The sequence below is a fragment of the Oryctolagus cuniculus genome, chromosome 11 (genome assembly GCF_964237555.1).
Source record: "Oryctolagus cuniculus chromosome 11, mOryCun1.1, whole genome shotgun sequence".
NCBI classification, from domain to species: Eukaryota; Metazoa; Chordata; class Mammalia; order Lagomorpha; family Leporidae; genus Oryctolagus; species Oryctolagus cuniculus.
The window spans coordinates 117,864,955-117,879,940 of record NC_091442.1 but is presented as its reverse complement, the minus strand read 5'-3'; the positions used below and the strand labels follow the sequence as shown (position 1 = coordinate 117,879,940).

General features: G+C 57.3%; 1 protein-coding gene across 2 annotated transcripts; it reads right to left on the bottom strand.

Annotated features, from left to right (window-relative positions):
- Positions 1-135: 135 nt before the first annotated feature.
- On the bottom strand, positions 136-7,296 carry SMIM45 (small integral membrane protein 45). 2 transcript variants are annotated; one of them, XM_051834020.2, is made up of 3 exons: positions 7,017-7,296; positions 4,500-4,604; positions 136-4,292 (listed from the first exon to the last, which is right to left on the bottom strand). In XM_051834020.2, exon 3 carries the CDS (start codon positions 4,276-4,278, stop codon positions 4,072-4,074), a length of 207 nt encoding a protein of 68 aa, XP_051689980.1. In that variant the 5' UTR covers positions 4,279-4,292; positions 4,500-4,604; positions 7,017-7,296; the 3' UTR covers positions 136-4,071. The 2 variants fall into 2 exon arrangements, with proteins under 2 accessions (XP_051689980.1, XP_069909089.1); XM_070052988.1 differs by lacking the exon at positions 7,017-7,296 and adding an exon at positions 6,161-6,208.
- Positions 7,297-14,986: the final 7,690 nt, after the last annotated feature.

Here is a 14,986-nt window from a genome sequence, read left to right as displayed (position 1 = left end):
CCTCGGCCTGGCGGGAAGTATTATAGCAGGAGGCAAAGTTACCGTACAGACAGACGCCCCTTGGCTTATGATGGGGTAGCAAACCAATAAACTCATCACCAAGTCGTAACGATCATGAGTCAGAGACACACTGAGGCGCCAGCACTGTGGTGCAAAGGGTTAAGCTGCCACCTGTGATGCTGGCATCCCATAATAGCACCAGCTCAAGTCCTACACTTGAACTTGCTACACTTCCAATGCAACTCCCTGTTATTGTGTTGGGGAAAGCAACAGCAGGTGGCCCAAGTGCTTGGACTCCTGCCACCCACGTGGGAGACCCGGATAGAGCTCTGGACACCTGGCTTCAGACCAGCCCCAGCCACTGTGGCCATCTGGGGAGTGAACCAGCAGATGGAAGATGTGCCTTTCCTCTCTCTCTCTCTCTCTCTCTCTCTCTCTCTCCTCTTTCTCACTCCCTCTAACTCTCCTTTCAAAAAATAAATCTTTTATAAAAACTACCAATTTTCTGAAAAAATAAATAAATAAACGCACTGAGTGCCCCAGCACACAGACCATCCTAGCGCAGCAACCCAGCTGAGCGGGAGCTGTGGCTGCTGCCGCTGCCTGGCATCAGGGCAGACTCCAGCCACACAGCACTTGCCTGCGAAAGACCCACATTCACGCTGCAAAACAGTTTCCGCTGAGTGCGTACGGCTTTCGCGCCATCGCCAAGTCAGAAAGTCGTAAATCAGGGTTCGTCCGGACCTCCTTCTCCCTCCCAAGAAGCTGCAGCCTCCTCGGGCCCTTTATGGGAGGAGCAGATGTAAATAAACGTTTATGTAACAAGCCCCAGGGAGGCGCCTGGGCAAGGATCCAGGGGAAGAGCAGAAGGCTTGGGGGAGTCCCTCACCCGGCTGGGCCTCGGGCTCCTTGTCGGCAGCTGGGTGGGAGGCGCTCTGGCAGGGCCATGGCAAACACCCTCCCTGCCGCGGCCTGACACCCACGTCCCGAAGCGTTCACACCCCAGACCCGGTGCACTCGAGGTTTTATTTTTAAAGAGCCGCCAGAAAAGGAGATTTTAAATGTGACATCTCCTGACTTGAAACGGAGGCAGCCAATTTGCATTTTTTTCAAAACCCTGTGTAGGACAACCCAGAGCCCGCCCCCGTCCCCAGAGCCCAGTCCACGCCAAAAGGATCCGCGTGCTGTGGCTGAGCTGGCCTTCCCCACCACGACACAGCCACAGGGCTGCCTTGTTCTGAGACGACCCAAGCCCAGGACCCCAAGGGGACCATACACAGGACCCTGCCCTAGCCTTGGGTGTTGGGCTCTAAGTGGACACTTGACCTACGGTGAGCCAGTGAGCCCCTTTCCTGAGATAGCAAAGCTCAAGGCCAGGCCGGCACAGGAAACTCTGTGTCCAGCAGCTGTGGCCGTGAGACAGGAAACATCCCCCGTGGGTATGGCGGAAGCGTGAAAATGGTGAGGGGTGGGCATGGGCAGAGGTTAAGACGATCCCGTACCAAACTGCAGACTTTGAGCCCAGACTCCGGGTCTGACGCCAGCTTCCTGCTAGTGCACATCCTGGGAGGCGGCAGGCGATGGCTGGGATGCTGCTCGGATCCCTGCCACCCACATGGGAGACCTGGAGTGAGCTCCAGTCTCCTGGTTCCGGCTTGGCCCAGCCTGGGCTACTGTGGGCAGAGAGTGAACCAATGGGTGAAGGATCCCCCTAGATCTCTCTGTCCCTCGCCTTTCAAACAAAATGAAAATAAAGAAATATCTTCAAAGTGGCGAAAGAAGGACACCTACGGGGTCTGCGTGCCTGGCTCTCGCTGTTCTGAGCCCCTCATCTTGCCTGTCCGAACGGGCTGGAGCACCCCACATCCGTAAGTTCCCCTTCTTGCCCCAGCCAGAGACTGGGATTTCTGCCCCTCCCACTCTCTGCTCCTGCCTGGGACTTTTCATTCCTGCCCCCGACCACAGCTGATAAAAGGGGACAGCATGGAGCTTCTGGTCCTGGCCTCACACTCTTCACTGAGATATTGAAAGAGAAATAGTACGGAAAGAGGGACTCCGGAAACCCGGAGCGGCAAACATGGAATGTTCGAGGAGGGAGCCCAGCATGCCCTGGGGACTGACACCCCAAGAGAAACTGAGGCACCTGGTCTGGGTGCAGATCTCAGTCCCTTGCCCGGTGCCCTCAGGCCAATCTCCGCTAAAATGAAATGGCAACTGTCTCCACATACTCTCCCCCTTGAAAGGAAGTGGGCTTTCAAAAATTTCTTCATTCATGTGCTCATGCATTTGAGAAGCAGAGAGAGTACACTCCGCCAATGCTGGCCAGGCAGAAGCCAGGAGACAGCAACTCGATCCAGGTCTCTCCTGCAGGAGGCAGCAGCCCAATTCCATGAGCCACCACCGCTGCCTCCCAGGGTCTGCATCAGCAGGAAGTTGGAGTTATGAACCAGAGCCTGGTATCGAACCCAGGTTCCCAAATGTAGGAGATGGGTGTCCCAAGCAGCATCTTAGCTGCTGATGAACACAAGAGGTGGACTTTGAAAATGGACACACTGCCACCCAGCCAAAGGCCAGCCTTTCTAGCCTCCCTTGCAGGCAGAGGTAGCCATGGAACTCAGTATTGGCCCGGATGCAGTCATGGGCAAACACCAGGGTGCCCCTTCCACCCGGCCTCTCTTCGCTGCCGAGGTGCAGATGCGCCATCGTGGATCGTGCCAATCAAAGCGACTTCCCCGGTCGGGGAAGCAGCCAGAGGGCAGCAGCCTGGGCCCCTGAGCACTGCGTGGGAGCAGCCACCAGACCTGCCCCGGCCACCCACAGGAAAGGAACAAAACCCTGCTTGGCTTAGGACGCTGGCCTCTTGCGTCTCAGTGGTTGAGTCTGTACACTCACTGGCCCTCTGCCCCTGGGATTCCAGCTCACTGTGTGTGACAGGGTGGGGGCCAGGGCTGCGGGCATCAAGCTGGCAGCCCCCACCCCAGGGATGGCAAGCATCCCACAGGGCACAGGACAGCGCCCCACAACCAAGAGTGATCTGGTCCGAAGTCCCAGTGACACCGCGCTTGAGAAGCGCCCTGCTCTGCCTTCTCCGAAATTCAGCGTCCCCGTGGCTGCCACACAGACTGTGGAGCCATCAGAACCCGGTGGACTGACCGACAAGAGCCCTACTTTCAAACAAGGAGACAGCTCTGCAAAGACGGCGTGGAGGCTTTATGGTCGTGAATCAGGGAGGGTGGAAGCCCAGGGGAGGAGCGGCAGTGAGGCAGGCTGCCAGCCTGCATCCAGGATGAGGCGATGAAGGCAGCGTGCAGGAGGGGCTCTGGGGGGGGGGGTGCTGGAGGGTCTGGGGGAGCCTGGCTCGGCCCTCGAAGTGCAGCACAGAACAGGGAGAGAGTGCAGGGGCTCCACCCGAGCCCTGAGGAAGGGGAAGGGCAGGCAAAGCCCAGCAGAGGGAGGCGAGAGGCACTCACTGGGGACAAGCCTCAGAGTGCTCATCCCGTCCCCATCAGCTGCTATCCCGCTGAGGCCCCCAGTATCTCCCACACATGCACCTGCACCTCCCCACCCTCCGGGGACCTGCCCCAGACCCTCATACTCCCCTCCCCCTCCCTTCCCTGGGCTCTTACCCTCTACAGGCCCCCACCCCAAACCCTCCCCACTTCCAAGCCTGAGTTACAAGTGTTGGGGCGAGGCTGGACCCAGCTGCCCTTCCTCCCAACAAGACCTTCTCCTTGGGTCAACCCTGCCTGTCCCAGCCACTGTCGGGAGTGGGGAGCTCAGTGCAGCTGGGGATCCGGAGGCCCAGGACGGGCAAGGGTAGCCACTCCTGACTCCAGGTGGAGAGGCGGAGGGCTGAGCAGCACAAAGGCACAGGGGACCAGTGCGGGGTGTGCCCAGAGCTGGGGAAGAGGGGTGCAGAGGGAGCCGGCTTGACAGGGGAGGGAGCCAAGGCGCTGCGCCAGCTGCTGCAATGCATTTGTGCGCCAGGTGCCCTCCTCGGCTGCCAGGGTCTTCCCGGAGCACCTCTGCTGGGAGCGCCCGGGCGGGTGCCCGCCGCTGCTGCCCGCGGGCTCAGACCTCCGGGCCGCCGAAGGCCAGGTTGTCCCGCACCATCAGTGTCTTGCGGAGGTCACGGTCCACCAGGGGGCGCTGCATGCGCCACTTGTGCGCCTCCTGCAGGCCAGGCTCGAAGTAGTAGATGCAGGCGCCGAAGCCCACCAGGATGAGGACGGAGATGACCAGGTAGACAGGTACGAACCAGTCCAGGAAGTGCGGCATCGCAGCGGCCTCAGCTGCGGAGACACGGGTGTGAGGGCCATAGGAGGCGCCCGCTGTCCCACCCACCCAGTCGGAGAGCAGGTGACCCAAGCCTCAACATGTAGATGGGGAGACGGAGGTCCAGGGGAGTGGGGGTCGTGCCCGATCCAGACTGCAGCCCAGGCCTCCTGGCCACACGCAGAGCTGTCCCGGCCGTGTGGGCACCCCCAACTCCCACTCACCCTGTAAGCAGGAGACTTGCAGGCAACAGCTGCTGGGCTCAGTCCCTCTCCAGCATGCGTGCCCTCGGGAAACGGCCCGGCCTCTCCGGAAGTCCGCTTCCTGCCCTGCGGAAGAAGTGAATGCAGTCTCCATATGGGTCCCAGTGGGCACCCATCTCCGGATGGGCCTGTGCAGCCCACTCAGTAAAGAGCGCCTTGGGAGACGTCTTCGCTGCTCAGCTGCTGTGGCTGCCACTGGCCAGCCTCCCTTCCCCCCCCCCCCCCATGAGTGAGTCCCCAGCCACCTGCACACCTGTGCTCAGGTGTGGCTTGGTGAAAGTGTAGTGAACAAACACCCAGCCCAGGGGATCTGACTGATACCCACAGTCTACATAGGTCCAGTTTTATAATTATAAAGCCATGGATGCTAGCAGGAAAAAAAAAAAAAGGCAAGACTCTCCGAGCCTTGATTTCTCTATCTATAAAGTGGGTGCTGAGGTCACAGAGCTTTTCTGGCAGCTGAATAAGTGAATTGATATAAAGTGCTCAGAACCAGTGCCTTGCACGTGATAAATGCTACAGAGCAGGTTCACTCTTGGTCTCTGACCCTCAGTTTCCTTACCTGTGAGTCACGTTCTAAGGGAACTGTGAATGTTTAACAAGACAGCGCCGTTTGCAGATGCTGCATGGCATAGAATCAGCACTCAATAAACAGCAGCCCTTGGTGCGCCCAGTGACCCAGAGGTGGGAAAGGCAGGAAAGCGGCCGGTGGCAGGTGTAACGCGCCTCACACACCCAGGCTCCTTAGAATGGCCTCACGCCCCACCCTGCGCGCCACTGTGCAGCACTGTCAGCCACATGTGTGCACCTGCGTGTTACCTACCCTTCCTCTTTGTACACTTTCATTTTCCCTGGAATGTTTTTTGTGTTCTTGTTCACTTGGCTAACTCCTAGTCATTCTTCAAAGGCCAGATCACAAATCATCTCCAGGGACGGGATGATGCCAGGCTGATTGCACCCACCCCCTAACCATCCCTCACATAAGAAAGAGGCGGGGGGTGGGGGGCAGCGCTGTGGCGAAGCGGGTAAAATTGCTGCCTGCAGTGCTGGCATCCCATATGGGTGCTGGTTTGAGTACCGGCTGCTCCACTTCCAGTGCAGCTCTCTGCTATGGCCTGGGAAAGCAGTAGAGGATGGCCCAAGTCCTTGGGCCCCTGCACCCCTGTGGGAGACCTGGAGGAAGCTCCTGGCTCCTGGCTCCTGGCTTCGAATCAGCACAGCTCCAGCTGTTGCAGCCATATGGGGAGTGAACCAATGGAAGGAAGACCCCCCTTCTCTCTCTCTCTCTCTCTCTCTCTCTCTCTGCCTCTCTGTAACTCTGTCTTTCAAATAAATAAATAATTTTTTAAAAAAGAGAGAGAGAGAGGCGGGGAGAGGAGCCCACCTTGCCTGTCCTGCCCTTTCACGAACCTCAGGACAGGCTTATGGGGCGGGTAGCACTGTGCATAGATGAGGAAGCTGGGGCCCAGACAGGTTCACCAACACCAACTCGCCCTGGGTTGCCCAGCGGAAGTGGCCGAGCCAGACCCTGGGCCTGGTGACGACTCGAGTCCTCCAGGGCAAGCAAGGATACTTGAGCAGGATGAAGCGCTTCTGCAGAGAGCAGCCCCAGCCCCTCTGACCTCTGTCTGCAAACTCCAGCTCCTCTTGTCCCCCTGCTCCCAGGTGGGCTGTGACCTAGGGGAGGGAGAGATGCTACTGCCCTGAGCTGCATTCGTGCAGAACCCCCCGTCCCCCACCAGGGTCCCTACTGGCTGTTTGGAGCACAGACACTATGTCAAGGTGCCCTGCCCACAGAGGAAAGCAGTGAAGAGTGCGCTGTTTGTCCAAAGTCAGGGTCACACCACGGGGGAGGGGGCAGCGTGTAGGACCCATCACCCTCCTCCCACCCGCCTTTCTGAGAGCCAAGGAGAGAGTTCAGAGTTGCCAGGTGTTGCCAGAGTGGGTGGAAGGTGGGGAAGAAGACCCCCAGGCAGGAAGGCTGCTCCAAACCGGCTTGACTGGGACAAGGTGATGCACACAGGCCTCTGGGACCAGTGAGGGCTCCAGTGTCCTAGCCTGCGCTTGAGAGTGGGGGCTGGGGCAGTACAGAAACCATCCCAGCTGCAATGCTGCACCATGGAGCAGAGGTCAGGGGCTCCAAACAGCTCCAGCCCTGTGGACAAATCCCCAGGCCCTCTGGGCAGACTGTGGACCCACCAGACTTTTTCCTGGCTTCCCGGGAGACTGGCCTAGGTGGAGAACAAAGCGTTCATGGGCCCGTGTGACCATGGATCGTTCCCCAGCCTCTCTGGGCTGCTGCAAGCTATGTGCAGAGCCAGGGTGGCCATGGGAGTTACCAGGCGATCCGGGGGAATTCTCCAGCCCCATTTCAGCCAAGGTCCTGCCTGGGCAAGTGTGGAGGTTGCAGAGCCCCTCTCTGCCTCCCAAACTGTTGGCATCATTCGGTACCCCCACCCTGCGTGCCCGCAGACCTACCTCACGCCCTGCAGATGCCTGTTCCGCCTTAGCCCGAGCTGCTCACCGTGGGCCTGCGGACTCAGTCACAGCTACTGTCCCCAGGGACGCTGCCATCTGCGGCTGCCTTGGGTGCTGGAAGCAAAGATAGGGCGAGGCCAGTGCCCTACACAGGAGACGGAGCTTCTGAGGCCCAGGAGCTGGGAGCGGACCAGGAGGGGGCAGTGCTGGGCTGGCTCAGCACCCTGGTACATTCGCTGCCCATTGGAGACCCTTCCCTCTACCTCCCACTCTCAGGATGACAGGAGGCGGAACCGGCCTCAACCAATCAGCAGCCTGGGAGAGCAAGTGCTTGATCCTCCGTTGCCCTGGCAACCAACCTTCTCTTCTGCATCCCTCCCACTGTGCACGTGGTACAGCAGATGACAGGGAGAACAGGATGGGGGAATTTGGGCAGGATGAGAGTCAGCCAGCAAACTCCTGGGCCCCGAGGCTGGTGGGTCCAGAGAGGAGAGGACCCGGCTGAAACAGGAAGAGTCTGGGGTCCCTGACAAGTGAGTGGGGGGACACAGAGGCAATGAAGTTCTCAGGTTGCCAAGCAGAGACCAAGTCTGAGTCAGAGTCTGGATGCATTGGCTCAATGTTGCATTTAGTATGCACCAGACATCGCTTTCAGTGTTTTTCCTGTACTGACACAGTTAGCCCTCATGGAAGGTCACCTAGCAAGAAAGTAGCAATGCCAGCTGCAGCCCCAGCCTGGCAGCCAGGGCCCCCACAAGGGGCTGGTTCTCCTCACTCTGCCACATCAGCCCCACTGCTCCCCTGGCTGGGGCAGGACCTGGGATAGCACCCAACCTGCCAGGCGTAACCCCACACCACACTTTACTCAGCGTTCCCTGCTCTGACAGGTGACGAGGCCTCAAGGAACCAGCTCTATCGGGAGATCATAGCCAGAAACCTGAGGCCAGGCAGGTGCAAACGACTCTGGGTGAGGTAGCTTTGGGACTCCTAAAGCCCCCACTTCGCAGGCACCCTGGGACCATCTGGGGGCCCTGCAAGAGTGGTGGCTCCTCTCCACGTGCGTGCAGCACAGTGGGAGATTCTGCATGCCCAGAGGGAGTTGTTGTTTTTAAACTCAGGTGCAAGGTGCATACATCTACGTGGTAGATTTTTAGCTGTGAATGCACCACCCAGGTCAAAGAATAGGGTGTTTCCATCACCCCAGGGAGTTCCCTCCTTCCCTTTGCCAATCAATACTCCCTCCCCAAGGCACCCACTGATCCGACTTCAGTCACCACTGAGTCATTCGCCTGTACTTGAGGCCATCCTCCAGCGCCTTTGTGCCTGACTCCTGTCACTCCGCGTGCTGCTCCTGAAATCCCTCACACTGCCCCATGGATCAGCATCGCAGTCTGTTAAGTGTTCACCACTACAGGACACTTGGGTCATTTCCAGCCCGGGACTATTTGTGAGCAAAGCCATGGTATTAGTGGTTTGCTACTCTAATGAACTACTTGAGGCAGGCTACTTTGTAAAGAAAAGACATTTGGGGTTTTTTGTTGTTTTTTTTTTTAAAGATTTATTTTATTTATTTGAAAGACAGTTACAGAGAGAGGTAGAGAAAGAGAGAGAGAGAGAGAGAGAGAGAGAGAGAGAGAGGTCTTCCATCCACTGGTTCACTCCCAAGATGGCCACAACGGCTGGAGCTGAGCCAATCCAACGCCAGGAGCCAGGAGCTTCTTCCGGGTCTCCCACGCGGGTGCAGGAGCGCAAGGACTTGGGCCATCTTCCACCGCTTTCCCAGGCCACAGCAGAGAGCTAGATTGGAAGAGGAGTAGCCAGGACTAGAACTGGCGCCCATATGGGATGCTAGTGTTTCAGGCCAGGGCTTCAACCAGCTGTGCCACAGCACAGCCCCAAGAAGACATTTGTTTTGACTCATGGTTCTGGATTTGCAAGGTGGAGAGGCTGCATCTGGTGAAGACCTTCCTGCAGCCAGACACCAAGGTGGCAAAGGACATCACATGGCAAGAGACAGGGACGCGTCTGTGTCTGTCTGGTCCCCCTCCCTCTTCTTGTAAAGCCACTGCGATTCAAGCAGCTCCACCTGATGACCATACAATCATTTTTTAAAGATTAATTTATTTGAAATGCCAAGTCACAGAAAGACAGAGGGAGAGAGGGAGAGAGAGAGAGAGAGAGAAAGAGAGAGAGAGAGATCTTCATCTGCTGGTTCACTCCTCAGTTGTGTGCAACAGCTGGAGCTGTGCCAGTCCAAAGCCAGGAGCCAGGAGCTTCTGCCCGGTCTCCCACACAGGTGCAGGGGCCCAAGGACGTGGGCCATCCTCCACTGTTTTCCCAGGCCATGGCAGAGAGCTGGAGTGGAAGTAGAGCAGCTGGGATGTGAACTGGTGGCCATATGGGATGTTGGCACTGCAGGTGGTGGCTTTAGCCACTATGCCACAATGCTGGCCCCGACCATATAATCCTAATCACTCCCCAAAGTCCCTTGCCTCTAAACACTCTGATTGGGTTAAGTCTCCATCCTCCCATCCAAGTACTAACCAGGCCCAACCCTGCTTAGCTTCCGAGGTCAGGTGAGATCAGGTGTGTTCCGGGTGGTGCGGCTGCTTTACAAATTGTATACTTTAAATGTGTGTACAGTAGTTTATTACATATCCATTACATCACAATACACCTGTAGGAAAAAATGCCTGTAGGTGTTGTTTTAGCCACTGACTACTCGCACAAAAGCTCAGGGCAAGCTTCCTACGCGACAGGCGTGATGCCACAGCCGCTGCTGCTAAACGGCAGAGCAGCCAGGGCTGTGGCCCCGCCCACTCGGGGTCCCTCAGCGCCCCAGAGCGTCTCCCTAGGGCTGCACAGAAGCCAGTTTGAAGAACGCTCACCCGGAGCTCTCTGAAGGCCCTCCCAGCTGTGAGCATTCCCGGAGCGAGGCCCTCCGGGGCTGGGGCTGGTCCCTACCCTTCGGCACGGCGTGGCTCCTAAGCACAGCTACTCTCTGGTCTGCTAGCCACATGACGAACGCCAGCTCACCGCTGATCCCCTCCCCAGCGTGGCGTGGGCCCGCCAGGGCCACGTAGCACACCTTCATCGGGGCTCCAGCTGCTCCCCCACCAGCACCCCGGCTCTCACCCACTGCGGTGCCTTTGTTTTGTGTTATCTGCCCATCCAGCTCCCATAACTCCCTGAAGCAGGATGACCGTCTGGCACCCGGGGGCCGCAGGGCCCAGCAGTGGGTGTGGCTCAAGCCAGGCCCTCCACTCACGTTGACTGAGGGGGTGGTCTCAGCTCAGCCCTTCCTGGAGAGTCCTGACTGGGGTCCACAGTCTCCCCCCACTCTCCCCCACTCCATCCATTGTAGCCACTGCCAGGCTGGCCCCCAGCAGCGTCTGTGCGCTGGCAGCGCCTCCTGAGAATTCTCTCTCCCCGGAGTCAGCCTCACCTTCCTGGGGAGAACCACCTGCCCACAAGTAGCTTCCTCCTGTCCATCACGTCCCCTTTGCTGTTCTTTCCTATTTATTTGAAAGACAGAATGACTGAGAGGGAGAGACAGAGACAGAGACAGATCTTCCATCCACTGGCTCACTCCCCAAATGACCACAACAGCCAACACTGGGCCAGGCTGAGGCCAGGAGTCAGAAACTCCATCCAGGTCTCCCACGTGGGTGCAGGGCCCAAGTACTTGAGTCATCCTCAGCTGTCTTCCCAGGCACATTAGCAGGGAGCTGGAGTGGAAGCAGGGTAGCCGGGGCTTGAGCCAGTGCTCGGTTATGGGATGCCAGCGTCCCAGGCAGCAGCTTCAGCCACCGCACCACAACTCCCATCCGCTGCCTTTACGTTGTCTCCACAGTGCTACCACCTGGCTTGCAGGGAGTCCCCTCTGCACCCCACACCGCAAGGAATCGAAGCCCCGTCTGTGTCCGGGACGGGACGGGGGGGGGGGCAGGAAGACATTTCCTTCCTGCTCATTCGGAACAAGGCATAATCAGTCTTTTTGGCAGTAAGAGGGGTTCAGGGTGAACAACGAGGGTGCCTCTGCCCTCCCAGTTGCTGGACCAGTGAGCACGCTGTCATCATGGTCTGTCTTCCCTCTGCGTGGATCAACCATGTCTGGTTCTATGTACCCACCGTGGGGTACTGAGGCTGGCCCAATGATGAATGAATGACTAATGAGAATGAATGGAAGAATGGTGTAAACTGATCCATTCATTCAACAAATGTTTTTTTAAAATCTTGGATTCTTTACATTCTTCCAATTCTTATTTTCATTTTCTTTTAAAGGCAGAGAGAGATCTTCTATCCACTGATTCCCTCTCCAAATGCCTGCCACAGCCAAGACTGGGTCTCCCAGGTGGGTGGCAGGGACCCAAGTACTTGAGCCGTCACCTGCTGCCTGCCAGGGTGCTCATTAGCTAGAGGCCTGCCTGGACTCAAGCCAGACACTGGAACCAAGCGCTGCAACACCCATCCAGGCCTCCCAAGTGGCCTCTCAACTGCTCTAGACACCCTGCCCAGGAAGTAATTATTGAGCAACTACTATGTGTCGGCCACTTGTAAATGCTGCACATATACAGTAACAAACCTCTGACCCCCGTATCCATCCTCTGCTGGAGAGACAGACGGTGTAGAACTGTAATGCCTGGGAGGAGTAAAGGAGAGGCAGCCCTGGGGCACCGGGCAAGCCAGGCCCTGACCGCTCTGCAGCCTGGCCTTGTCGCAGCCGGGAACCATGGGAAAGGAGGTAGTAACATCTCCCTGCCAAGAGCAGGCAAGCTCACCACACCCTGTGGAAACGGTGACCTCCACCTCGGTACCTCTCCCATGCGACGGGGCCTTTCCCCAGATTTCGGGGTCTTGGGGAAGTGACACCAATGTGAGCTGTGGCTACCAATCGTACACTGTAAATAAAGCGGGCGAGCTCTTTGTTTCTTGGAGCTTCGTGTCTTCTGCCGTGAACCGTCCAGGAACAGTCCAAGGCTTGTTTACTAGGTTATGAGTGGGGTGAACATTTCAGAGACTTGCAGTTCTTTAAAAAGAGAGATGGGGGGGGGCTGGCACTGTGGCACAGCAGGTTAAAGCCCAGCCTGTAGCGCCAGCATCCCATATGGGCGCCGGTTCTAGTCCTGGCTGCTCCACTTCTGATCCAGCTCCTTGCTAATGGCCTGGGAAAGCAGCAGAAGATGGCTCAAGTGCTTGGACCCCTGCACCCAGGTGGGAGACCTGGAAGAAGCTCCTGGCTCCTGGCTTTGGATCAGGGCAGCTCCGGAGGTTGTGGCCATCCTGGAGAGTGAACCAGAGGATGGAAGACCTTTCTCTCTGTCTCTACCTCTCTCTGTAATTCTCTTTCAAATAAATAAAATAAATCTTAAAAGAGAGAGCGAGCGAGTGAGAGAGAGAGATTACTTATTGGAAAGACAAAGTTACAAAGATAAAAGAGAAGGAGAGACAGAGACAGGGAGAGATTTTCTATCTGCTGGTTCACTCCCCAAATGACTTCAGTGGCTGGGGCCAGCCAGATTCTTCCCATTAGCAGAGAGCTGGATCAGATGTGAAGCAAGGGCCTACGCTGTGGATCAGCGGGTTAATGTCCTGGCCTGAAGCGCCAACATCCCATATGGGCACCGGTTCAAGACCTGGCTGCTCCACTTGCGATCCAGCTCTCTGCTATGACTGGGAAAGCAGTAGAGATGGCCCAAGTCCTTGGCCACCTGCACCGCGTGAGAGACCCCGAGGAAGCTCCTGGCTCCTGGCTTCGAATTGGCACAGCTCCGGCCAGTTGCAGCAGTGAACCAACAGATGGAAGACCTCTCTCTCTCTCTCTCTCTCTCTCTGTGTGTGTGGGTGTGTGTGTCTGTGTAGCTCTGATTTTAAATAAATAAATAAATCTTTAAAAAACATTTGAAGTAGAGATCGGTGCTCTGGAGAAAATAGGGCAGGAACACAAAAGAGGAGACAGGGTGTGTGCGGGATGTCGGCTATTTTACTAGGATCCTTGAGAGGGGCCCCTCTGGGGCAGGTGTGTGGCCTGGTGGTTAGGATATCGGATGTGCCTGGGTTCAGGGCCCAGCCCCGGCTCCTGACTCCAGCTTCCTGCCTTTGCAAACCCCGGGAGGCAGTGGTGATGACGCAGGTAACTGAGACCTGGGTGGGAGACCTGGGTTGAGTTCCCATGTCCCAGTTGCAGCCCCAACCCAGCCCGGGCCTAGTGATGGATGAAAACTTTCTCTGTCTCTGTGCCTCTCAAAAAAAAAATGCTTTTAAAAAGAAAGGGCCAGGGCCAGCGCAGTGGTATAGTGGGTAAAGCTGCCGCCTGCAGTGCCAGCACCCCACGTGGATGCCAATTCGAGTCCCGGCTGCTCCACTTCCTGTCCAGCTCTCTGCTGTGGCCTGGGAAAGTAGCAGAAGATGGCCCAAGTCCTGCACCCATGTGGGAGACCTGGAAGAAGCTCCTGGCTCCTGGCTTCAGCTTGGCCCAGCTCTGGCCCTTAGGGCTGTATGGGGAGTGAACCAGCGGATGGAAGACCTCTCTCTCTCTGCCTCTGCTTCTCTGTAACCCTGCCTTTCAAATAAAATAAATGGAAGGGAGGAAGGGAGGAAGGGAGGAAGGGAGGAAGGGAGGAAGGGAGGAAGGGAGGAAGGGAGGAAGGAGGAAAGAGGAAGGGAGGAAGGGAGGAAGGAAGGAAGGGAGGGAGGGAGGAAAAGAGGGAAGGAAGGGCCCTCTGGCAGGGCAACACTGGAGCAGAAACTTGAGTAGCATAAATGCGCCAGGGAGACAGCGGGGGCAGAGGGCAGGACGCTGGGATGTTGAGGAGCAGCTGAGATGGGAGCCGCGGGTGGGCTTCGATCAGGGAAGTGGTCTGCTCTGGTCTCCCTTTGGAGAGGCTGGCTCTGGTTGGCCTGCGGAGCAGCCCCTGCTGCCGGGACAGTTAGAAGGGGCTGCAGTGGCCCAGGTGACAGAGGATGGCGGCTTGGTCCTTGCGGCCATTCAGCTTCTGGCTGTATTTTTTTTTTTTAAGATTTATTTGAGGGGCCGGCGCCGTGGCGCACTTGGTTAATCCTCCACCTGCGGTGCTGGCCTCCCATATGGGTGCCGGGTTCTAGTCCCGGTTGCTCCTCTTCCAGTCCAGCTCTCTGCTGTGGCCCGGGAGTGCGGTGGAGGATGGCCCAGGTGCTTGGGCCCTGCACCCCATGGGAGACCAGGAGGAAGCACCTGGCTCCTGGCTTCAGATCGGTGCAGCACCGGCTGTAGCAGCCATTTGGGGGGTGAACCAACAGAAGGAAGACCTTTCTCTCTCTCTCCCTCACTGTCTATAACTCTACCTGTCAAATAAAAAAAATTTTTTTTAAAGATTTACAGAGAGATCTTCCATCTGCTGATTCACTCCCAAGATGGCCGCAATGGCTAAAGCTGAGCTGATCAGAAGCCAGGAGCCAGGAGCTCCTTCTGGGTCTCCCACGCGGGTGCAGGGGCCCAGGGACTTGGGCCATCTTCTACTGCTTTCCCAGGCCTTAGCAGAGAGCTGGATCAGAAGTGGAGCAGCCGAGACTCAAACTGGCGCCCATATGAGATGCCGGCGCTTCAGGCCAGGGTTTTAACGACGCCACAGCGTCAGTCCTTCTGACTGTATTTCAAGAGAACCAATAGGCTTGCTTACGGAACGGACATGGGGTGTAAAGAATGACCCCAAGATTTCGTTCTGATTAGCTGCAAGGATGGAGTCAGCTGAGGTGGGGAACTCCTAAGAGGGGCAGGTCGGAAAGGAAGCTAGAGTACTGTAAGCAAGCATGAATGAACGGCAGTGAAGGGCTCCATCACCGAACGCCCTTTCTCTGAAGAGCGGGACCTGTCCAGCACGGTGGGTGCCTGTAGCCCCTCTGGACCTCTGCTCAGACTAAGAGGTGGCGGTTCCTTTAAGAGGGTACCGCCCAGTCGGCGAAGCCCCGCCCAAGGAGGACCACGTGCCCTC